Source organism: Lithobates pipiens, unplaced genomic scaffold (assembly GCF_037356315.1).
Source record: "Lithobates pipiens isolate NorthernLeopardFrog02 unplaced genomic scaffold, aLitPip1_a1.2 Scaffold_16, whole genome shotgun sequence".
NCBI lineage: Eukaryota > Metazoa > Chordata > Amphibia > Anura > Ranidae > Lithobates > Lithobates pipiens.
Genome location: NW_027507748.1, coordinates 376449751 through 376476474, shown reverse-complemented (window position 1 = coordinate 376476474; position 26724 = coordinate 376449751). Strand labels below are relative to the sequence as shown.

Sequence of the window (26724 nt, the reverse complement as noted above, 5' to 3'; positions counted from 1 at the left end):
AACGGTAACAATTACTGAACTATTGCTCGGCAGTGGGTGCGTTTTTACTTGTAAAGTACCTCTGCATTTGTGCTTAGGACTATGCATTCAAGAAGGGGACGTACACATTCCTCAAAGATGGGACCAAAGGTATAACTTTTAGGCTCTGAGGATTCTAGTCTCACCCCAGCAATGCCACCCCCCCCCCCCCCCCCGAAGATCCAGAGGTAGCTGATCAGTGTGAGCCATCGGGTTTGTTAGGTGTTGCAACTGTTTCCAAGACTTCAGCCCCTGTCTAAATTACTGAGGATGTTTTCTCCTCAGCTTTGGTGGGGCTGGAGGAAAGATTGACTGACTGGTTTAATCACATCTTCCCAGCATGGGAGAAAATGCAATGGGTTCCTAGCTACCGCCTAGGACCCTCAAGCAGAGGATCGGTGGGCAGGGGAGGATGAGGCCCCCTCAGGGGACCATGAGGAGGCTGACTTCTCTTCCGAGGAATCAATTATAGAAGAGCCTTTTTTTCGGCTTCACAATCTGCTTGTACAAATTTAAAAATTGCTTGTACATTTTCTGACAGAAATGGTTCACTCCACATTTAAGCTACCCTTAAATGAGTCAGCTGAAAAAACACTTCTTCTTTGGGTTCCCTAAAGCTATGCATGCTTTTCCTGTTCACCCATTGCTGATGTATTCTGAGTGGGATCACCCAGATAAGCATTTTCTCCCTCCTTAAACGTTCTCTACACTTTATCCTATGGAGGAAAAATTCACAAAAAAGTGGAATATGCCGGCAATCAATGTGGCTACTTCCTCTGTGAATAAAAATGTAACTTGTCCAGAAGACAATGGTCAAATGTTTAAGGATCCAACCGATTAAAAGATTGGAATTCCTGTTAAAAAGCTAATTTTCTTTGGTAGGAACGGTAACTCAACCTGCTGTGGCGGCAATAGGTGTATGTCAATCCCTGAAGGACCAGTTGAGACAGGTGCTCAAGGTCATCCCTGATCAACAGGCACGGGATTTAGCCGAGCTACCAGGGGCATTATGTTTTGCTATTGACGCTATTTGAGATTCTATCCTTCAGGCTTCAAGCCTGATGCTTGTACTTGTGCATATGCGTAGGATCTTATGGTTGAAAAATTGCTCAGCCGAAACGTCATGAACAAAAACTCCTGGCTGGTTTTCCTTTTCACAGTGAACGGGCGACGGCCTCTGCCGTCAGGTTTAAAGGGTAAAACTCAGGGTCAACCCCAGGGACAGAAGAAGTCCTGGGGAAGGAAACCTACAAAGCAGAATGCTAAGACCTCTTTATGAAGAGTCACACCCGCTCGCGCAAGTAGGGGGAATACTTTTGCAGTTCTCAAGGGTCTGGCAAGAAGAATTTTGGGACAGATGAGTGCTCTCCACAGTAGCTCTGGGTTACAAACTAGAGTTCTGGGAGTTTCCGTCTCCTCGTTTTCTGAGGTCAAATGTCATTAAAGATCCAGAGAAAAAGAAGCCTCATTCAAACGTTAGACCGGCTTTTGTCTCAAATTGTGATCATGGTGGTTCCCATGGAAGAGCAGGGGTTGGGGTTTTATTCAAACCTCTTCATGGTGCCAAAACCAAATTGGGATATCAGACCCATGCTAGATCTCAAGGATCTGAACCAATTCCTAAATATCCGCTCGTTTCGCATGGAATCAATCAGGTCAGTAGTCTCTATCCTGCAAGGAGAGCAGCTGGCGTCAATTGACATGAAGGATGCATACCTGCATGTGCCTAGTTTCCTCACCCATCAAAAATGTCTACGTTTCGAGGTAGAAAAAATAAAAACTAAATTTTCAGTTCGTAGCTTTGCCTTTCGGTCTAGCAACTGCACCCCGGGGTGTTCACAAAAGTTCTGGTCTCTCCTCTGGCCAGACTAAGGGCTCAAGGTATAACGGTTATTGCATACCTAGACGACTGACTCTTGATAGACAGGTCAGTAGCTTCTTTAGACAAAAGCGTGGTCACCACAGTCGACTACATGGAAAGCCTAGGTTGGGTTCTTAACCTAGAGAAATCTTCCTTAAAACCATTAAGAAGGCTAGAATACTTGGGTCTGATCATAGATGCAGACCAGAAAAGAGTATTTTTGCCACAAAGGAGCTGGTCCGGGTCGTCAGAGCAAAGAAGTTTACGTTCCTTGCCTATCAGCAGTCTTCATTCCAGGAATAGAAAATTGGCAGGTGGACTACTTGAGTCGCCAGCAGTTGTTCCCGGGGGAAAGGTCCCTTCACCCTGATAGCTTCCTGGGAATATGCCAGAGATAGGGGATCCCAGACATAGACATATTCGCATCCAGGTTCAACAAAAAGATTGACAACTTTGTGTCAGGAAAAGGTATCCTCTAGCATGCGGGACAGATGCCTTGCTGACCCCGTGGGATCTGTTTTCAATTATTTATGCATTCCCTCCTATTCTGCTGCTTCCACGACTTCTTCGCAGGATCAACCAGGAAAGGAAGTCGGTGGTTCTTGTGGCCCAGAAGCTCTTGGTATGCAAAGATCGTAAAGATGGTGATATGGACCCTTCCACCACGTCTAGACCTGCTCTTGCTGTATTCCATCCTACCTTACAAGCACTAAATTTAACGGTTTGGCTATTGAAACCCACATTCTGAGGAAGTGTGGGCTTCAGGATCAGTTGTATCTACTTTGATTAATGCAAGAAATCCAGCCTCCAGAGTTATATATTAGAGAAGCTGGAAGGCATATGTTTCCTGTTGTGAATCCAGGGGTTGGTATCCCAGAAAGTATGTCACAGGTAAAATCCTTGCCTTTCTGCAAATAGGGTTAGAGATGAAGCTAGCCTTGAGTACTATCAAAGGCCAGGTCTCGGACTTATCGGTATTGTTTCAACGGCCACTTGCTTTGCATTCTTTGGTTGATAACTTTTTACACTGGGTAATGCGGCTTAATCTACCAGTTAAGCCACCCCTGAACCCTTGGGACTTGAATTTAGTTCTGTCAGTATTACATAAACAGCCTTTTGAGCCGATACGTCATATTCCCTTGGTCCTTTTGACAAGGAAGCTAGTTGTTCTGGTAGCCATATTTTCTGCAAGAAGGGTATCAGAGTTGGCTGCTCTTTCTTGTAAAGAGCCATATTTAATTATTCACAAGGATAAGGTAGTATTGTGTCCTCATCCTAACTTTCTACTGAAGGTAATGTCAAGTTTTCATCTAAACCAGGATATTTTTCTACCTTCATTTTTTCCAGAACCTTGTTCTACGGAGGAAAAGTCACTGCATTCGCTGAATGTAGTGAGAGCAGTCAAAGTCTACTTGAAAGCGACTGCTCAGATTCGAAAAAAACTAATGATTTGTTTGTGCTGCCTGAAGGTCCTAGGAAAGGACAGGCAGCCGCTAAGTCTACTATTTGTAAGTGGATTCAGCAAGTAATTGTTAAAGCTTATGGTTTGAAGAGGAAGATTCCACCTTTTCAAATCAAAGGGCACACTAACAGGGCTGTTAGTGCTTTGTGGGCAGTGCATCACCATGCCTCCATGGCTCAAATCTGCAAGGCCGCAACTTGGTCTTCAGTCCATACATTCACTAGATTCTATCAGGTGGATGTAAAAAGGCATGAGGATTTGGGCGCAGTGTGCTGCAGGCTGCATATAGGTCCTCAAGTCTGATGGCGCCCTGTCTTTTGTTTGTGTCTCCCTCACCTCAGATAGCATTGCTCTGAGACATCCCATATAGTTATTACCATGGCTCTGTGTCCCGTGATTTACAATAAAGAAAATAGGATTTTTATAAAAGCTTACCTGTACAATCCTTTTCTTGGAGTACATCACGGGACACAGAGGTCCTTCCCCTCTTTGGTTGCACGTGTATTGCTTGGCTACAAAACTGTGGTACTTCCAGTAATGGGAGGGGTTATATAGGAGTGAACTTCCTGTTCTGGGGCATGCCAGTGTCCACCACCTAAAGGTGGTCTAATTACCCATATAGTTATTACCATGGCTCTGTGTCCCGTGATGTACTCCAAGAAAAGGAAAGGATTTTACAGGTAAGCTGTTATAAAAATCCTATTTTCTTTCGCTTTTAGTGATTACAGTAAACCGGACCCTAATGGGTACACGTACCACAATAAAAATCCATCAGATGTTCTAATCCCTCTCCAAAATCCCTCGCAAAATTATTTTTTTTGGTTATACTTTAAATGCTTTGTCTAGGAGACAGAAAAGCAGCTTTACTTACATGGTACAGCAGTGGACCATTCCTTGGCATTCTCATGTCCAATGCATTGCTATGGTCCCTTAGAACACCACCGTGCAGGGGAGAAGAGGCTATGGGGACACTAGCAGCACAGGAGAGCCTGCAGGAGCAGTACTTTATAAGGCACCTAGACATAAACAAGCAGGTAAACCCATGCAGTACAGGCTCAGCCCCTCAGCAAGGGAGAATGTTTACGTTAAGCTTTACTTAGTACTTAGAGGTCTTCTCCTTTCCCTAGCCTGGGACTGGAAAGATAACTGAGAGGCTACAGACTGATAAATATGCTCATCTGTCTATCGCTTTGTTCTTTCCTTCTATAAGCATGCTAATTGCACTGCAGCACAATTGATTGGCTAAAAATCAATGAGTGATGTTGCGCTCTAGTTATTGGTTAAAATAATAATTGTGAATAAATGATGAAGCACATATAGAATAGAATCCTAAGTGGTAATCCTACAGTACTAGAAAATAGCCAATTAATAGATAAATACAAAGTGCAAGTGATGCAAGTGACAATAGTGAAAAAAACTGTATACTAATATTAAGATGATGGAAGAGTCCACATAGGTAATTGTTCAAATGAATATTAAAGTGCTAGTAGTATAAAGCAAGTCCATATAAGAGTGAACTGGAGTAGTGACGTGTAGTGATGGACGAACGTTTCGCCCGGCGGTCGTTTCGCGGCGAATTTCCGACATTCGCGGTCCGCACGTTCGAACGCCTTTTTCCGTCGTTCGCCGCGGCGGACTTACGTGTTTAATGTATACAAGAACTTTAACCTTTGGTGACACGTTTATCATGTGATACAGGACAGCCAATTGAGACATGACAGCACATGGACACTTGGACATTCCCCCTAACCTATAAATACACCCGATCCGGTGGCCATTTTACATTCTTTCTTCTGTTACGATAGGGACAGGTTCCTGTGTGGAGTAGGGAGAGATAAACCACTAGCTATTTGGTACACAAAAGTTCTTTTCAGGACTGGTATAGGTGTTAGGTGTTGATAGGTTTGCTGTGCTGCTGATTCTTGCAGCAGCCTGAGTGTCTTTTGTTAGTTTAGAGAAAGGGAAAGGACGGTGTATGCTACAGGGACAGCCAGATTAGTCTTTCATCATCATCATCATCATCATCATCATTAGCTGTTACTATCAAGGTCCACAAAAGAGCTGTTCCAGTAACCACTAATCGTTCTCTTTTTTTGCCAATTTGTATAGGGACAGGAAGGAAGCAGTGTTGTCAGGCAGTGAGGGTAATTTTAAAGACTTGCTGTTATTATTAGTTCCACAAAGGTTCTTTTCAGGACTGGTATCAGTGGTACAGTAATAGGCTTGTACATGTATAATATTCTTTCTTCCAAATATAGAAAGGATATTATACTTGACTGCTGCCCTTCTGCTGCAGTCTGCTAAACATTCACAACTCACTTGTTCCACAAAAGTTCTTATAAGGACTGGTAACTTGGTATAGGGTGCTACGGTACATAGGCTTGAGTGCGGTACAGTCTGCTGTTCTGTAAGGACCGCTATCGGTCCACAATAGATAGGGTTGACGTGCACCACTGCTGACCGCTGCCCTATACTGCAGCAGTCCTTCAGCGGTATAGGGACTGACGTACAGTCTGCTAATCACTAACACACAACCTGCTTGTTCCACAAAAGTTCTTATAAGGACTGGTAACTTGGTATAGGGTGCTACGGTACATAGGCTTGAGTGCGGTACAGTCTGCTGTTCTGTAAGGACCGCTATCGGTCCACAATAGATAGGGTTGACGTGCACCACTGCTGACCGCTGCCCTATACTGCAGCAGTCCTTCAGCGGTATAGGGACTGACGTACAGTCTGCTAAACACTAATACACAACCTGCTTGGTCCACAAAAGTTCTTATAAGAACTGGTAACTTGGTATAGGGTGCTACGGTACATAGGCTTGAGTGCGGTACAGTCTGCTGTTCTGTAAGGACCGCTATAGGTCCACAATAGATAGGGTTGACGTGCACCACTGCTGACCGCTCACCTATACTGCAGCAGTCCTTCAGCGGTATAGGGACTGACGTACAGTCTGCTAATCACTAACACACAACCTGCTTGTTCCACAAAAGTTCTTATAAGGACTGGTAACTTGGTATAGGGTGCTACGGTACATAGGCTTGAGTGCGGTACAGTCTGCTGTTCTGTAAGGACCGCTATCGGTCCACAATAGATAGGGTTGACGTGCACCACTGCTGACCGCTGCCCTATACTGCAGCAGTCCTTCAGCGGTATAGGGACTGACGTACAGTCTGCTAAACACTAATACACAACCTGCTTGGTCCACAAAAGTTCTTATAAGGACTGGTAACTTGGTATAGGGTGCTACGGTACATAGGCTTGAGTGCGGTACAGTCTGCTGTTCTGTAAGGACCGCTATAGGTCCACAATAGATAGGGTTGACGTGCACCACTGCTGACCGCTCACCTATACTGCAGCAGTCCTTCAGCGGTATAGGGACTGACGTACAGTCTGCTAATCACTAACACACAACCTGCTTGTTCCACAAAAGTTCTTATAAGGACTGGTAACTTGGTATAGGGTGCTACGGTACATAGGCTTGAGTGCGGTACAGTCTGCTGTTCTGTAAGGACCGCTATCGGTCCACAATAGATAGGGTTGACGTGCACCACTGCTGACCGCTGCCCTATACTGCAGCAGTCCTTCAGCGGTATAGGGACTGACGTACAGTCTGCTAAACACTAATACACAACCTGCTTGGTCCACAAAAGTTCTTATAAGGACTGGTAACTTGGTATAGGGTGCTACGGTACATAGGCTTGAGTGCGGTACAGTCTGCTGTTCTGTAAGGACCGCTATCGGTCCACAATAGATAGGGTTGACGTGCACCACTGCTGACTGCTGCCCTATACTGCAGCAGTCCTTCATCGGTATAGGGACTAAGAGTTTTGTCACAGGGTCATTTAAAAAATGACAGGCAGAGGAAGAGGCAGGCCCTTCCGCAGGGGTGGTAGGGGTAGGGCAGGAGCAACAGGCTTGAGCCAAAGTGGGAAGTTGCAGAAGGTGCGTTCAATTACTTTAAAGGATGCACCAGACTTGGTTGAGTGGCTCGCTCAGCCTTACTCTTCTGCACCCTCCTCATCCTCTCGATCTGCACCCTCTTCTTCACTCTCTGCTATGTGCACCCCCAAAGACACTACCACCAACAACACGACCACCACCACCACCACCACATACCTTCCGCTTGAGTCACTGGAATTATTTTCCGATCCATATCAAGAGGACATTTCTGATGCGCAGCCACTCTTGGTATTGGATCAGGAAGAGGAGGTAGCAACAAGCGCTACTCAGCAGTCTGACGACAGTACCCAGATCAGCCCAAGGAGGAGGTTGGTCCCCGGTGTTGCTGCCTACTCCGAGATCTCTACTTATAGCGGTGGGGAAGGTGACGTTGATGATGACGTGTCTAGTGATGTCACGTGGGTGCCCACAAGAGAGGAAGAGGAGGGGAGTTCAGAGGGAGATATGGACCAGCAGATAGGGAGGAGAAGCAGGAATAACTTACATTGCACAGGAGGGACAAAGCAGACTGCAAATGTATCAGGAGCGAGTCATCGACCATGTACGGTCACATCTGGCGCTCCCAGGACACCGGCACATGGCTCCGCAGTGTGGGCTTTTTTTAACGTGTCCGCTGCTGACAATAGCGTTGCCATCTGCAATCTTTGCAGTCAACGCGTTAGTCGCGGTAAGCCCAATACTCACCTAGGGACGACCGCCTTAAGAAGGCACATGAGCAGCCATCACCGAGCCCAGTGGGAGCAACGGAACACACAAAGCCACACTGCAGGCTCTCACCGTCCAGCCTCGTCTTCTACTTCTCCTTCTCCTCTCTCCTCACAATTGTCCTCCACTCCACCTTCCATCACGCCAAGCTCACATTTTTCTGCAAAAAGGCAGGCTTCCGTGGGCCTAATGTTTGAGCGTAAAAAAATGATGACGCCGGATAACCCTCTTGCCCAACGGTTGGCGGCTGGCTTGTCAGAACTCATAGCCCGCCAACTACTGCCATATAAACTGGTGGACTCGGAGGCCTTTCGCAAATTTGTGGCCATTGGAACACCACAATGGAAGGTCCCAGGAAGGAAGTATTTCTCAGAGAAGGGCATCCCAGAGCTATATGGCCATGTTCAGCGGCAAGTGAATGTATCTCTGGCACACAGTGTCGGTGCCAAGATACATCTGACCACAGACACGTGGTCTAGCAAACACGGGCAGGGAAGGTATATCAGTTTTACTGCCCACTGGGTGAACCTTCTGACGGCCGTCAAGCATGTAACCCGTGGCACCCGTGTAGATTTGGTTTTACCGCCACGGATTGCATGCAGGCCTGACTCTTCTTCTCCTCCTCCTACTCCATCCTCCTCCCTCTCCTCCTCAGCTGCCTCCTCCTTTTCCGCTGCTAGCGTCTCTTCCGCTGCACCGCCCAAGCTCCCCAGAACCTATTCCACATGCCAGGTGAGACGTTGCCATGCCGTGCTGCGTCTGTTGTGCCTGGAAGCAAAGAGCCACACTGGCCCGGCACTCCTTTCAGCTTTGCGTTCACAGGCAGATGAGTGGCTAACACCGCTCAATTTGACAGTTGGTAAAGTGGTGTGTGACAACGGTGCCAATCTGCTTAGCGCATTGAAACAGGGCAAAATCACGCACGTGCCGTGCATGGCACACGTCTTAAACTTGGTCGTGCAGCGATTCCTTGTCAAATACCCTGGGGTCCAGGACATCTTGCGGCAGGCAAGGAAAATCTCGGCCCATTTCAGAAGATCTTACACGGCCATGGCTCGCCTTGCTGACATTCAGCGGCGACACCATCTGCCGGTCAGACGTCTTATTTGCGATTGCCCGACGCGATGGAACTCAACCTTCTATATGCTTGATAGGCTGCTCCAGCAGAAACGTGCAGTTAACGTCTACCTGTATGAACTCTGCGAAAGAAACGGTTCTGGGGAGCTGGGTTTTTTTTCACCGCGCCAGTGGCTGCTCATGCGCGACACATGCAGACTTCTGCGGCCATTTGAGGAGATCACCAAACTGGTCAGTCGCAGCCATGGCGCCATCAGTGACATGGTACCTTATGCCTTCTTTCTGGAGCGTGCATTGCGTCGTGTCATTGATCAGGCTGTGGAGGAGCAGGAGCGGGAAGATGAGGAAGTCGCAATGCTGGATGAATTCCCAGGGGGGGCTACTCTATCTGAGACAAGTCAACAACAGGAGTCTGATGAGGAGTCAGAGGAGGATGGTGCCGGGGCGGATGAGCAGGAGCAAGAAGAGCATGCTTTAAACCTTTCTGGGATCCCTGTTGTGCGAGGATGGGGAGAGGAGAATGAAGAGGACGACATTATCCTGGATGATGAGCAGGAGCCAGGCCACCACACCGCTTCCACTTTAGTGCAAATGGGGGCCTTCATGCTCCAGTGTTTTAATAGGGACCCCCGTATAAAAAGCATGAGGGTCAAGGACCAGTACTGGGTGGCAACGTACTTAGACCCCCGGTACAAACACAAAATGGCGGAAATGTTACCGCCATCGCAGAGGGCTGTCAGAATGCAGCACTTCCAGGCCTTGCTTCGAGAAATGCTGCATTCTGCTTTTGCGTGCGCTGGCAGAGGAGCAATTCCCACTCCCAGAGAAGGATTTGCGGGTACCAATCCAACAGCGCCTGCAAGAAGAGGCCGGTTTGAAGATGTGTTGGTGACTTCGGATATGAGGTCATTCTTTCAGCCGACCCATCGACAGGTGTCATCCGGATCCAGCATCAGGGAACGCCTAGACCGTCAGGTGTCCGACTACATTGGGTTAACGGCCGATGTGGACGCTCTGAGGAGTGATGAACCCCTAGACTACTGGGTGGGCAGGCTTGACCTCTGGCCAGAGCTTGCCCAATTTGCAATCGAACTGTTGGCTTGCCCCTCATCCAGTGTCCTGTCCGAAAGGACGTTCAGCGCAGCAGGGGGGATTGTGACCGATAAGCGTACTCGCCTAGCTCACGACAGTGTTAACTACCTCACATTTCTAAAAATGAATGAGGCATGGATCTCGGAGGAATTCAACACATGTGACCAGTAGACCATGTATATGTCTATAAACTATTTTTTTAATCGAGCACACAGACCTTCTTAATTCATTTGGCTCACTTCCTTGACCCAAAAAAGCACACCGTACTATATGCCCCTACCCTCCTCTTTGAAGAGGTTGAGCGGTGTCATATTTCTACTGGGGCTGCTTATGATATCCCTGTGCTGTGCTGACTTCCTCCTGGGGGTTCTTATTATGAAGGGATCACACTATCCCTGTGCTGTGCTGACTTCCTCCTGGGGGTTCTTATTATGAGGGGATCACACCATCCCTGTGCTGTGCTGACTTCCTCCTGGGGCTGCTTACGGTGCTGCTGTCAGTGCTGTATGTCACGGTGCTGCTGTCAGCGCTGTATGTCACGGTGCTGCTGTCAGCGCTGTATGTCACGGTGCTGCTGTCAGCGCTGTATGTCACGGTGCTGCTGTCAGCGCTGTATGTCACGGTGCTGCTGTCAGCGCTGTATGTCACGGTGCTGCTGTCAGCGCTGTATGTCACGGTGCTGCTGTCAGCGCTGTATGTCACGGTGCTGCTGTCAGTGCTCTGTATTACGGTGCTGCTGTCAGATGCCTCTATCACGGTGCATGTGTCATTCCGGTATGTCACGCTGCTGGTGATCATCTCCTGCACCCTCTTCTTTGCCTACCCTGGTCCCTGACCTTCCCTCTCCTCCATTGCCTTCATTAGCTCCATAGTCCTGAATTGTTAGAACAATTTCCCAAATAAAATAAAAATGCTTGTAGTTATCGATCCCAAATTCACCTCATACATGTATTATGTCATTGTCCAGATGGTGGGACTACGTTTTACCCCCTAATAATTACCACGTGGCCGCAAATTCGACATGAAGGTTTGCAAAGTTCGCCTCCCATTGAAGTCAATGGGGCCCGCGGCGAACGTTCGGTTTCGCGAACGTTTGGGTCCGTTCGCATTTCGCTTTCGCGAAACGTCCCGTCGGAAGTTCGTCCATCACTAGTGACGTGCTGCTCCAAAATAACAGTTTGTGCAGATCCAAAGAAAAATATTATTAGTGACTTGTTGACTTGATGATGAAATTCTTCAGTGTAATTACACCTTTGTGTAAGGTGGTACCTTACCTTACCGCCATAAGGTAACAATTTGAGAAAGTATACAGATGACCAAGATAGTCCGGGTTCCTGCCATAGGCCAGTAAGGGGTTTTCCTCTGTATAACTTGGCAGTAGATATAAGACAAAAGGGGGAAGCTCCAGGAATTACCTATGTGGACTTTTCCATCATCTTAATATTAGTTTACTCAGAGTTTTCACTACTGTCACTTGTATCACTTGCACTTTATATTTATCCATTTATTGGCTATTTTCTAGTTCTGTATGATTACCACTTAGGATTCTATTCGATATGTGCTTCATTATGTATTCACTATTATTATTTTAACCAATACCTAGAGCGCAACATCTGTTTTCTGCAACTAGGATTTTTATCCCTGTTAACATGGGCAGTGCAGGAATATTCCTCCTTCCTTTTTACAACTGATTGGCTCCCTCAGCTGTTTCTCCTTTCTCTAGTCCGTCTACTGCCAGAGGCTGACATAAATTGAAATTCAGCTACAATGTTTACATTTAAAAATACATTTAAAGAGTAGCTCCAGTCTCCTGTGTAAAACAAAAGTCAGCAGGTAAAAAGTGTAGCTGCGGACTTTTACTAAACACCCATTCACCTGTCCCACGGTCCAGCGATGGGCTCACCCCACCTGTTCTGACATCTCATCTTCTGTCTTCTGCACAGGCATCTTAACCACTTTCAGACCGGACCATTTTGCTGGTAAATGACCAGAGGTCTTTTTACACTTTGGCACTGCGCTGCTTTAACTGGTAATTGCGCGGTCATGCAATGTTGTACCCAAACAAAATTTGCGTCCTTTTCTTCCCACAAATAGAGCTTTCTTTTGATGGTATTTGATTGCCTCTGCGATTTTTATTTTTTGCGATATAAACGTAAAAAGACCGCAAATTTTTAAAAAAAATGATATTTTCTACTTTTTGTTATTAGAAAAATCCAATAAACTCAATTTTAGTCATACATTTAGGCCAAAATGTATTCAGCCACATGTCTTTGGTAAAAAAAAAGTCAATAATTGTATATTTATTGGTTTGCGCAAAAGTTGTCACATCTACAAACTAAGGTACGTTTTCTGGAATTTACGCAGCTTTTAGTTTACGACTGCCTATCTCATTTCTTGAGGTGCTAAAATGGCAGGGCAGTACAAAACCCCCCCAAATGACCCCATTTTGGAAAGTAGACCCCCTAAGGAAATTGATAAGAGGCATGTTGAGCCCATTGAATATTTTATTTTTTTGCCTCAAGCGATTGAATAATGACAAAAAAAAAATTATTTATTTTTTTTTACACAAAGTTGTCACTAAATGATATATTGCTCACACATGCTATGGGCGTATGTGAAATGACACCCCAAAATAAATTCTGCTGCTTCTCCTGAGTACGGGGATACCACATATGTGGGACTTTTTGGGAGCCTAGCCGCGTACGGGGCCCCGAAAACCAAGCACCGCCTTCAGGCTTTCTAAGGGCGTAAATTTTTGAGTTCACTTCTCACTACCTATTACAGTTTTGAAGGCCATAAAATGCCAAGATGGCACAAAACCCCCACAAATGACCCCATTTTAGAAAGTAGACACCCCAAGCTATTTGCTGAGAGGCATGTTGAGTTCATGGAATATTTTATATTTTGCCACAAGTTGCGGGAAAATTACAAACTTTTTTTTTTTTTTTTCACAAAGTTGTCACTAAATGATATATTGCTCACACATGCCATGGGCATATGTGAAATGACACCCCAAAATAAATTCTGCTGCTTCTCCTGAGTACGGGGATACCACATATGTGGGACTTTTTGGGAGCCTAGCCGCGTACGGGGCCCCGAAAACCAAGCACCGCCTTCAGGCTTTCTAAGGGCGTAAATTTTTGAGTTCACTTCTCACTACCTATTACAGTTTTGAAGGCCATAAAATGCCAAGATGGCACAAAACCCCCACAAATGACCCCATTTTAGAAAGTAGACACCCCAAGCTATTTGCTGAGAGGCATGTTGAGTCCATGGAATATTTTATATTTTGCCACAAGTTGCGGGAAAATTACAAACTTTTTTTTTTTTTTTTTTTTTTTCACAAAGTTGTCACTAAATGATATATTGCTCACGCATGCCATGGGCATATGTGAAATGACACCCCAAAATAAATTCTGCTGCTTCTCCTGAGTACGGGGATACCACATATGTGGGACTTTTTGGGAGCCTAGCCGCGTACGGGGCCCCGAAACCAAGCACCGCCTTCAGGCTTTCTAAGGGCGTTACAGTTTTGAAGGCCATAAAATGCCAAGATGGCACAAACCCCCCCCAAATGACCCCATTTTGGAAAGTAGACACCCCTAAATTTAGGGGTACACTAGTGAGACTAGGTAATAAATGGCGGGTGCCCTGAAACTATAAAAAAATAACTAACCAACCAGCGTCACCTGTAACAGTTATATGGTGATCACTGGTGAAAGGGTTAACTAGGGGGCAATCAGGGGGCTTTATGCGGTAGTATATGGGGGTCCCTGGCACTATAAAAAGCTGCGGCGAACCTAAATACCTACCTGCCTAACTAGCGTCACCTGTGACACTAATACAGCGATCAGAAAAACGATCGCTTATTAGGCTGGGTTCACACTGGAGCGATGCGGGAACGCCACAAATGCGCGGCGGGTTCCCGCATCGCATGCCTCCCGGCGGCAGTTCACACTGCCCTATGCGAACTGCTGGGAGTGTCAGTGAAATGTTACTGACACCCCCAGATCAGTTCGCATATCGCAGTGCGATCTGCAAACTCGGATCGCATGGTGTGAACACCTATGCGATCCGATTCTGCTGCGGGCCAAAAAAAGGGTCCCGTGCGAATTTGCGGCGGGTGCGGCGGGTGTGGCGGGTGCGGCGGGTGCGGCGAATGGCTGAACTCGAATTGCACAGAGATCGGATGTGATTTGCACTGCAGTGCGGTGCGAATCACATCCGTTCTCAAACCGCTGCAATGTGAACCCAGCCTTAGTGACACTGGCGACGGGGGGTGATCACGGGGTTAAACCTTTATTGGGGGGGTTAGGGGGGTACCTTAGAACTAAAGGGGGCTAACCCTAACTGCCCTAACAGTTATTAGTCACAAATGACACCCGCCGGGTGATCAGGGGGTTAAACCTTTATTAGGTAATAAATGGCGGGTGCCCTGAAACTATAAAAAAATAACTAACCAACCAGCGTCACCTGTAACAGTTATATGGTGATCACAGGTGAAAGGGTTAACTAGGGGGCAATCAGGGGGCTTTATGCGGTAGTATATGGGGGTCCCTGGCGCTATAAAAAGCTGCGGCGAACCTAAATACCTACCTGCCTAACTAGCGTCACCTGTGACACTAATACGGCGATCAGAAAAATGATCGCTTATTAGGCTGGATTCACACTGGAGCGATGCGGAAACGCCGCGAATCCGCGGCGGGTTCCCGCATCGCATGCCTCCCGGCGGCAGTTCACACTGCCCTATGCGAACTGCTGGGAGTGTCAGTGAAATGTTACTGACACCCCCAGATCAGTTCGCATATCGCAGTGCGATCTGCAAACTCGGATCGCATGGTGTGAACACCCATGCGATCCGATTCTGCTGCGGGCCAAAAAAAGGGTCCCGTGCGAATTTGCAGCGGGTGCGGCGGGTGCGGCGAATGGCTGAACTCGAATCGCACAGAGATCGGATGTGATTTGCACTGCAGTGCGGTGCGAATCACATTCGTTCTCATAAACCGCTGCAATGTGAACCCTGACTTAGTGACACTGGCGACGGGGGGTGATCACGGGGTTAAACCTTTATTGGGGGGGTTAGGGGGGTACATTAGAACTAAAGGGGGCTAACTCTAACTGCCCTAACAGTTATTACAGTCACAAATGACACCAATGCAAAAAAAAAAAAAAAATGACATTGGTGTCACTGTGACTGGGGGGCAGGGGTAATTGGGGGGGTGATCGGGGGGTAAAGGGGGGGTGTGAGTGTGCCTGGCATGTTCTACTGTGTGTGTAGAGTGTTAGTGCAACTCACCGATCCGCTCTCCTCCGTGTCGGAACGAAAAATACCGACACAGAGGAGAGAATACATCACTTCCTCTCCTGTGTTTACATTACAGGAGAGGAAGTGATGTCACGGGGGATTTCCATTCGTCGAGAGCGATCGCGAGGGGGTGGCCATGAATGAATGGCCGCCCCCTCATCCCGGATCGCTCTCGAAGGAATGCCGACCGCCGCAGGCACCGGGGGGGGGCCCGATCGGGCCCCCCACCCGCGGGCAGGCAGGGACTTATATATACGCCCATATGCCTGCCCGTGCCATTCTGCCGACGTATATCGTCGTGCGGCGGTCGGCAAGTGGTTAAAGCAGTGCTCCAGTAGTTTTTGTGTCTATTAAAAGTCAGCTGCTACAAAAAGTATAGCAGCTGACTTTTAATAAACACACACTCACCTTTCTCAGGATTCAGCAACGTGGCTGCCCAAACCCTCGATTCTCTCCCCCTCCTCTCACCAGCGCTGGCATTACAGCTGTAGACACCCGGCTGTGAGAGCTTGCGGCTTCACAGCTGGGTACGCACTGTGCATGCACGAGTTGCACTGCGCCTTCTAAATGGACGGGTAATCTTCTGGGACCTGAGATGTGTGCCAGATGATTGCAGAGAGGAGGGAGGGGGAAAGGATAACTTCCGCTCAGATCGCCTAGGCAATTTGAGTGGAATCGGGACCTAGCACCTCTCAAAACTAGGTACCCGCCCCCCCCCCAAAAAAAATTACATGCTAAATGTGGCATAGGAGGGGGGAGGAGTGCTTAAAGCAGAACTTCCCCTTTTGGGTGGAGCTCAGCTTTAAGTGTGGGAACCTGGCTGTGACAGATTGCAGCTTCACAGCTGGGTGCCTACTGCGCATGCATGAGTCAAGCTGCTCATTGTGAATGGTCCCGTAGTCTTCTGGGACCTGTCACGTGTCCTAGAAGACTTCTTGGGGGGAGTAGAACTTCAGTTTCTGATCGCCTAGGTGACTGGAGCAGAAGTGGGTACAGGTACCTGTCAAAACTGGGTACAAGCTCCCCCCCTCCTCAAAAGTTCCATTACTGAAAGAGGAGGGGGGAGGCTTAAAACGGAACTTCCCCTTTTGGGTGGAGCTCCGCTTTAAAGATGTAATAAGAATGCATTAAGGTATGTTTTTTTTATTTCTGCCTAGAGTTGAGGTTTAATGAAGTGGTGTATAAATACCTGCTTGCTGAGAAACCTAAAACCCTACTAAGGTTAAAACGTCAGAGAATAGGCAAAACTCAATTAGCTTTTAAGTAGGTAGAGGAATAGTTATGTTTTGGCCCCTTGACCTCAAGATTAGCTACTCCCTATACACCCCTACAACTAGTGAACAAGGTTGCTAGGATTTTTATTTTTTTTCTTTTTTTTTTAGGCGTATTAGTTCATTTCAACTCCATAGCGATGTACATACTTTGTTTACTTTTTTTGCAACTTCAACAGTGTAATAGCAAGTTGAAGCATTTGAGGTTTGTAAGTCAGCTGATTATGCTACGCTGGCTTTCAACAACCTGCTTTCATCATAGAAACATCTTGTCCAAACCTGAAGAGAGCAAACCCCAAGGCTTAGGCTGAGAACACTCAAAAAATGCTGGGAATTTTATCTGAAGAGCTGAAAGGATTGCAGGGGTTTGAGTGATTAATGGGTACTAATTATTGGTGTGTGCAAAGGGATTCAGAGGTTGCACACTCCTAGTCTGAGATTACTCAGCCTAATGCTATGTTAGAGTATTTGACAGGTAAACACATAGTATGCACTTCTATTGTGTTTCTTGACAATCTTGACTTCTTTCCAGGCTGTTGTGCAACATTGTCCCTTGCATACAGAACTACAGTGAAGTGCATAGTCTGGTTGGTTTACTAAAGGAGCAAAAAATGTTCACTTGCCTATAGGTGGATGATTGCAGTGAACACAGCATCCCCAGCATTTATATGGGAAGTTAAAGAGGTTCTTCATTCTAAAAAGCAGCTACAAATACTTTTGGGTCCCTGGTGCGGACATGTTTAGTACGGTGAGCTGGCTGTGACTCCTTGTGGCTTCACACTGCGCTCGCACCAGCTGCACAGCGCTTTGGAAATGGTCCCATAGCCTTCTGGGACCAGTGACATGTCTAGAAGGACACAGGCAATGAGGGGAGGGGGAACCAAACTTCCTCTTGGATTGCCTAAGTGATCTGAGCAAAAGTGTGAGCAGGGAACCTATCAAAACAAATGGGTAGCACTTATTGGCTTTTTTTTTGGAATTTGATTGGCATCACTGATGGGCACTGACTGGCATCACTGCTGGGCACTGTTGGAGCTGCACTGATAATCAGTCATATAATGTCTTAGATCGACTATCTCCCCTTGTGTACCAAAGGTACAGGTCTACTGTGTCTAATTGTGGCCAAAAAAAATAATTTCACCATTGCAGTTACCTTCCCTTCTCTAGCAGCACCTCACAATATACTTCTCACAAGACAGGATGTGTATTACATGCGTAATTACCAGCTTGCAAACACCACTCAGAAGCTTCAGCCATGTGATATACTTCATGTGCCAGTTTGCAGACATGGGTAGATGCCCATTTAATTTTCTCATGATCTGCACACATTAAATATAGAATAGCACCTATTTACTTTCATGATGAGATGGGCAAAAAATGCAAGCACCACATCGGAGCAGTGCAGCAGAAATGAGCAGACGTGTAGTCAGCATACAGGTGCATTCCTGGGTCATGTGAAGTGTGCTGCAGTTCTGACCCCTGCTCTGTGTGCATTACAGCCAGACTAAGGCTGGGTTTACACTAGAACATGTAGCAGCTCACAGCGGGAGTCCGGTGTATCTCTATTCACCGAATCAGGTCAGATTTCAGCCTGCATTTTGGGATAAATGTGGACATGAAATGGGCCAAAAGACGCACAGGATTCCTGTGAAATACGCATCGGAGCAGCTCCGGAGATGTGTGAACCATCTCCATAGAGAGCCGGTCACAATCTCCTGCTATGTGAATTGGATGCGGGAAAATGGCAATAGTGTAAATCCAGCCTAAGGCTGGCCATACATTATACAGCTTTCCTTTAGATTTACCAAAACCATATAATATGAGGTCAGACCTAAACACTTTCAATTTGTATGCAATCGGGCAGGGCCTTTCACTACATAGTTGAATGTAAATCTAAAGATAATTGAATAAGAAAATTGTATAATGTATGTCCTGCCTTAGAATTAGGACAGAATGTTTTTGATGTATGAAGTTGTGAACTTAAAATGGGAAGGCATAGTTCAGGATCACTGTGTATTGGACCTTGGGGACGTTTACTCATTTTTCATATGGATCTTTCCAAGTTTCCAGAGTGAGTTTAGGAAGCTTCAGTGTCTTTTTGTTTTGCACTACAGTTGCTATATATTAACAAATTGATAAAATTGTTTTTTAAGTCTTCAAGTACACGGGGCGTTGTTCGACCTCTCCTGAACGATTTAACTTGACAGCTAGAAACCAGCATTTAAAAACGTCCGTTTAGCCGCGTTTGTTAGTCTTTAGTTTGACACTGCTAATCTGTAAATGATTAGACCAGCAATACAATTGTGCCCATGATTTCATTGCATCTTGATACTTACAGTACATTCAGAGGAGTCTATTGATATATTCATGTTGTACAGGTAATTGTAAAAAATAAAAAACATTGAAAAATTGGCCTGGTCGTAAGTGGCAGAATTGTTTATCTCGTATCATTTTATTTAGTTTTAAAGTGTAAGCTGGAACGAATATCATAATTCAGGTAACATTCTGTCCTGCAAGTTATACAAAACAATTTAACAAATCATTAACAGGACACGCATTTCCTCTGTTGCTTGGCGTGTGTAGGGTTTGGCTGGTGAGGAATGCAGACTATAACTGTCTGCAGGTAATGATACATCAGATGAGTAGTGACAAACTGTCTCAATATGATAATGAGTCACTGAGCCTTCTGATGCAACTTTGTTTCTGTGATAGAACACACCTGTCTTAGCACGCTTTGCTTCTAGACAGGCTTTCGGTGGATGTTTCCTCAGGCAACATGTAGATGACCCATTTATTAAGATGTTCCTTATTGACCCTCCCCTGCCAAGTTCTCACCACTTGTAATTATCAGTCTTCTCAAGTCTTTTTCATGGCTTCAGTTTCGTGTCACTTTGAAGTTACACACTAGGGTGTTAATTTCACTTCATCGGTGCAGTGATGGTGATTGTGATTAAGATAAATAATAAGGGTTTGAGCATTGCTAGCATAATCAACAGATTCAGATCTAAACTGCATGACTTGTCATGCCTATGTATTTATAAACCTGCATTTTATCCCATAAGGACATCCTGTGGCTATCGGCTAGACAGCTAAATAAAGTACAGAGCTTTTTATTGAGCAATAAAAAATGTTTTTTTTTTTAAGTTTAATATTTTTAGTGAAGACAGGGTAATAAATAGAGTTAATATAATTAACAAAATAATAATTGCAAGAGATCCATGACCTCCCTACAGCATTTGATTACAATACGTCCCCAATTCCCAAGTGCAGTCCCCTTTTTGAGGCGTCTGTTCAAACAGAGCCTGATACTTGGCAATTTAGTGTACACATTGTACTATGAAAAGGCCAACTCATCAGTTGCACTGTGCAGACTTCAACCCAAAATGGAGTCGCTGGAGCCCTTTATGATTTTTCTTAGTATCTTCAAGGTGACCCTCCTAACTATGCTTGCATATCTTGGTTCCTCTTATTAGAAATCTGTTTGTCTTTATATCTTGAATATCTGCCTCTTGTTACTAATTTGCTTGAGGGACTTTAAAAATGGGGACATGGATTTGTGGGTCTGCCCACAAACGAGGGCATGATTTTGAGGTGTGTGGTTAAAGGTGGATGTGGTCAGGGGTGTCTTTGGATTTCATTTTGAAAATCTGGTAACCTTACTACAGCATAATAACCCCCTTTACAATTTAAAATAAGATAAGATTAACTTTTTACAGGAGAAACTTATGTGCACCTATTGCGCATGCACGTTCTCCAATTAGCACTGTTGCGCATGTGCGGTTGCACATTAGCGCCGCCAAGAATCTGTGTATGCCTGTTTTCCATGCGCATTGGCGCAAGAGCATCATTGCGCCGGAAGTGTCTATTACCAGTACTGGCACTATTGCCAGTTCTACTATGCCCATTTCCCTGGCACTGGCCCTATGTGAAAAAGTAATAGCCCCCCTAAACCTAATAACTGGTTGTGCCACCCTTGGCGGCAACAACTGCTGTCAAGTGTTTGCGATAACTAGCAATGAGCGTTTCACATTGCTGTTGAGGAATTTGGGCCCGCTCTTCTTTGCAGGATTGGTTTATTTCAGCCACATTGGAGGGTTTTTGAGCATGGATAGTCTGTTAAAGGTCATTCCACAGCATCCTATCAGATTTAAAGCGGGAGTCCGCCGGGCGTCCGCGTTTTTTTTTTTTTTTTTAAAAGCCAGCAGCTACAAATACTGCAGCTGCTGACTTTTAAAATAGTGACACTTACCTGTCCAGCGCGCCCGCGATGTCGGCACCCGAAGCCGATCTCTCGATCGTCTCTCGGGTGCTGCCGCCGCCATCTTGGGTATGGGAATCAGGAAGTGGAGCCTTTCGGCTTCATTTCTCAGTTCCCTACTGCGCATGCGCGAGTCGCGCTGCGCAATAAGGATGGACCCGCTGCCTCTGGGATCTTTGTGTTTCCCAGCAGGGGACTTTCGGAAAGGGGCGTAATCTACGCCGCCTTTCCGCAGAGAGCCATCCCGGAAGTGGGTGCAGATACCTGTACTGTACAGGTACCTGCACCCCCCTCCCCCCTGAAAGGTGCCAATTGTGGCGCCGGAGGGGGGGAGGATTCCAATGAGCGGAAGGTCTACTTTAGGGTGGACCTCCGCTTTAAGTCCAGACTTTGACTAGGCCACTCCAAAACCTTGAGTTTTTTTTTGAGCCATTCAGAGGCGGACTTGCTGGTGTGTTTTGGATCATTGTCATGTTGCATAACCCAAGTGCGCTTTGAGTTTGAGGTAATGCACTAATGGCTGGACGTTCTCCTTCAGGATTTTTTGGTAGAGTGCAGAATTCAATTCATGGCTTCATCAATTATGGTAAGTGGTCCAGGTCTTGAAGCTGCAAAGCAGCCCCAGACCATCACACCACCACCACCATGTTTGACTGTTGGTATGATGTTCTTTTTATGAAATGCTGTGTTGGTCATTTAAAACTGCATTTAGTGTGATCTGAATCAAGTGTGACAAATATGCAAATAAATACAAAATTGGGAAGGAGCAAATACTTTTTCACAGCACTGTGTGTGTGTGTGTGTGTGTGTGTGTGTGTGTGTGTGTGTGTGTGTGTGTGTGTGTGTGTGTGTGTTTTACAAGTTGTGGAATTTGTAAGTCATTCATAGCACCAGTGAGCTTACTCTACACCAAAAATACATTTTGGGGATTATTCTGCCGGCTTTTATTTAAAACAAAGCAAAAAGTTCACACTTGAATTGTTTCCCAAGGAGGGGGTTCTCACCATCAATGCAACACAACAGAGCATTCAGCCTCCTGGCTCTCTTTGCAGCTTCACTGCTCAGGCCTCCTACCTTGGTCCTCCAGGCCGCCAAACACGGTCCCAGTGCTTGTACACAAAATGCTGTACCTCTGACTGTTTCTCCTGCAGTTTCCAGCTGCTACATCCTCACAGGCTTGGGCCTTTGTTCTTACCTTGACAGTAACAGCTCCCTTCACACACTGACCCCCTGGAGAGGGTAGGGCCACTTACCTGTAACATAAACCCAGGACACACCTGCATCATTAGTGTGCCTGTTTCCTGCAAAATCTGGCCTAGACCGTCATTTTAGGCAGTGACATTTTATTTATTTATATATTTATTTATATTATGTGTGTGTGTATCTTGAGTTTAAATCTAAAGGGAGTTGTGCAATAAGTTTGTGACATAAAAAAAGGATATTATACATAGCGGCCCATAACATTCTTGGTTTATTTTCTCATGCAGGTTAGAAAACTTGCATTTGAACTGGTTGCTATGGTCATTAAATGTAAATTTGACGTTATTTTTTTTTTTTTTTTATCAGTGCTGCCATGAAATAAATTTGCCATTTTCATGTATATTTTTTTTCATAAAACATCAATGCAATTATCGTTTCTGATCTGTATATCCCATTTACAGAAAAATAGAGTATGAATGTGTTTTTTGTTTCTTGTTCCAGGTAAATGGTACAAACATCAGCTGACCTATCAGATTGTGAACTGGCCATGGTACCTGTCTCAGCATCAGGTGAGGCAGGCAGTTAAAGCAGCGTTTGAATTGTGGAGTAATGTCTCCTCGCTGACCTTCTCTGAGGTTACAAGTGGCCCAGCAAACATTCGTCTGGCTTTCTTCGATGGAGAGCACAATGATGGAGCTAGGCATGCATTTGATGGACCAGGTGCTAAACCATTCACTGTTGTAAGCTTTGTTATTGAAACACACAGAGATATATTAATCTAGAAACTATTTCACAACAGACGACCCAGACTCCCTACTTCAAGTACACAGTGAGTTTTAGTGTAGGTTGATCCTGTCTTTAATTGTGGTCATCTAGGCTTCAATATAAATAGATTTATTTTCCGATCCATCCCTCCTGATAGGAATATTTCATAGTGTATGACCCATTCAATTGATATGCTGCACATTGGAAAATGTATTTGAATCGATATTTGGAAGATCCAATCCTAACTTAGTGATTGCATGTCTGTTTCCACCATGCAATCTCATAATCTGAAATACAATCGGATTCATCTACATGCTAACAATTGATGGAAAATTATCAAGAATTTTTTGTCCTTGCCATTCAACTCCGTTTGATCAAATCTGTTTTTAAATTGATCAGAAGGGAAGCTGTGACTATTTGATTTTTGCAGATTAAATCATTTTGATAAAATTGCACATCGTTCGGATAATAAAATTTGAAACACATATATAGCCACTATTAGAGGAATGGCTGCCTTCCTAAATTCACATTTCCTCTACACGCAGGCTGGATGTATTTTGTTGACTTTAACAATAGGAACAAACTCATAAAAGCTAACTGTAGATCTTGACTGCTGAGAAGCATAGGCCTGAATCCATAACTGTGTTTTAATGAGTACCCTTGCCCAAAGATGACACATAGACAGATTAAGATGGAAAGGGCAAGGCCACAGCTTTATTGAAAGTTCCATCATTGAAAACAGATCTAAACTCTCTCAATCAACATGAACTATTTTTAATCCTTATGCTAATAAAAAGATCGGAAATACATTATTTATACTTTTTTTTTTTTAACAATCATGTAGTTGGTTTCTAGCCTAGGCCAACATAATGTCATACATCCCAGAAATCATTTTGGACATTTTTTCTTTCATCTGGAGGAGGGGAGGAGGAGCTTTCTCCTGCAACCCCTGCATGCATGCCTGAGCTAAAGGCAGATCGATTCCAGGACCAGGAAGTAAATGCTACATGAATCATCTGCCCTTACGCAAGATGGCCATGGCTTGACATGCTAGAGGGGGATGTTTTTACAGCGATTTCTCTACAAAATAAAGCATTGAGACATGGATAGATGGGCGAGTTTGCTGTGAATATTAAAAATGAATTAAATAGCATTTTATGTTTGTGGTGCTCAGATTCAGTTAAGTTCCACTTTAACCAGTGCCAGTCACAGTTATAATCTGAGCATATACGAACAGTAACTTGACATTGTGTAACCAAATTCCAACTAATAAATCAAATACAGTTCAATAAATAACAATAATGCATTAAATAAAGTTCATATGTTTCCACAATCTTCATAGTGCAGATTCTCATTGTGCAAAATGAAAGTGCCAAGTGATGAAACAATTTGTGCTGTGCAATCCGTGCTCTCCTCCTGTGTCACTCACCAGATGGTATGGACTCCCATGAAAATATCCTCTTCCTGTATCTATTCTTAAAGGTGTACCAAACCTCATCTCGCCTATAATCCTCCATCTTGGAACACCCTGGTCTAGGCTTCTCGTAAATTTGGTGATTAATAAATGTCTAAGGAAGCTGAATTATATTTAAATGAAAAAATATTTAAAATTAAAGGGGTAATGAATAAATTAAATAACTTTAAATTATGATTCAAGTTTTGGTTAATGTCTTTCTCAAGGAACCCTTGTTATTAGCACCATCTAGTGGCTATATAAGGGATCTAGCCAGTATAATTCAAGTTTTAAGTAAAGCGTAACTCCACTTTTGTTGAGAAAAAAAACATTCCCCTCTGTGTTATCTAATGTACATTGCAAGGATTATAACAAACTTTGTTGCAGATTCCTACCTTTTATTATTCTGAAAAAATCAGTGTGTATTTCTCTGTGTCTCTGTTCTGAGTAGGTCTAATGGGAGTGGTTTCATAATTAACTGTCAGGTGTGGAGCTACTGGGCACTAATGAGGAAATCTGCTGGGCCTGCATCCCTTTAGACGTGTTCCTATTCAAAGTACCTCTCCAAAAAATGACATTTTTGTTTCCAAGGGATGCCTGAAATCTGACTTGTATCTTAGGCAGACTTCTGGAAAAATTGGTGAGCCAATCACACAAGCAGGAAATGGTGCTTCTGGGGAGTGGCCAGTACACATTCTGTATACAGAAAACTCCAGGTGGCCATATCACAAAGTATTCTGCAAAAATTTACATTGACTGCAAACTGAAAAGGAAAGGTCATTTTTAATAACATTCAATTACAAAAATGCTTAGTGTTGCAATTATATAAGCTATATTATTTTTTTTTTGCTATTTTTTTTCCCTACGAATCTGGAGTTACCCTTTAATATTATCTTTCTAAAACAAACCCATGTTAATAGCACCATCTAGTGGCTAGATAAGAAATCTATCCATAGTCTAAATTCTTAGGTTGGCTGTTGTCATATAGCTTTACATGGACAATAAATTTTTACATAAATGTAAATAAAAATTAACATGAACATTGATTGGGAATATATATTTTATATAGGAAGCTAGGCACTTGTATCAGTAATAAACATATGAACTTTACGTGGACTGTATTTTATTTATTAGTTGGAATTTGGTTACACAATAGTAGCTGTGTTGGTTAAGGTTGGGTAGCACTCTTACATGGATTTTCACATTTAAAGGCACAGTCACCTTTAAGAGCAGAAACCCATCAAGTTTAGTTTTTACACTATTTAAATACATTTTTTTGCACATATTTATTCCTTTTCATTTATCCTTTAGCACAGGAGAGTGTGTGTGTGTGTGTGTGTATGTATGTATGTATGTATGTATGTATGTATGTATGTATATATATATATATATATATATATATATAAAAGTGTGTGTATGTATGTATGTACCCACCCCAAAAGCACCTTGTCCCCATGTTGATGAGGACAAGGGCCTCTTCCCGACAACCCTGGCCGTTGGTTGTCGGGGTCTGTGGGCGGGGGCTTATCGGAATCCAGGAGCCCCCTTTAATAAGTGGTCTTCCGTCTTGGGGGGGTCTTCTTGCTGGACTCCTCCGATATCTTCTGCTCTTTTACTAGCTCTTCTGGCAGGGACGCGTTGTGTGGCGACTTATATAGGGACAAGGGGGCAGGGCTGTGACATAAGGGGTGGGGTCACCACGTGACATCACCCAGTGACCCACCCCTTATGATGTCACAGCCCCCCGCCACCTGGTGCTTCTCCAGGCTGTCCCGTGCCATCTGGGTCTGGAGAAAAAATCGGCCGGCGCCGTATGATGAAGATAGAGATTTCCGGTGACCAGATGGTCACCAGTCATCTCTATAACCATCCAAGGCCCGGGCGCGACGTTATGATGTCACGCCTCGGTTCCTGGAAGTATCTCTCCATAAAGAGGACCTGTCACACACCATTCCTATTACAAGGGATGTTTACATTCCTTGTAATAAGAAATAAAAGTGATAAAAAAAAAAAGAAATGTGAATAAAAAGTGCAAAAATAAAAAAAATTAAGTAAAATAAAAAATAAAATTGAAAATGTCCCTGACCCAGTAGCTTGCGTTCAGAAGTGAGCGCACATGTAAGTCCCATCTACATATGTAAACGCCATTCAAACCACACATGTGAGGTATCGCCGCGTGCGTTGGAGCGCGTGCAACAATACTTGTACTAGATCTCTCTGTATCTCTAAACCGGTATCCTGTAGAAATTTTCAAAATGTCGCCTATGGAGATTTTTAAGTACCGAAGTTTGACG

The 26724-nt window shown here is 44.7% G+C and overlaps 1 protein-coding gene across 2 annotated transcripts in view; it reads left to right on the top strand.

Annotated features, from left to right (window-relative positions):
• MMP28 (matrix metallopeptidase 28) overlaps nt 1–26724 on the top strand; it is a 111021-nt gene that overhangs the window by 60964 nt on the left and 23333 nt on the right. For both annotated transcript variants that reach the window (XM_077482173.1, XM_077482172.1), the window contains one exon: nt 22714–22932. In XM_077482173.1, coding sequence (XP_077338299.1) covers nt 22714–22932 — 219 coding nt within the window. The remainder of the gene's footprint in view (nt 1–22713; nt 22933–26724) is intronic.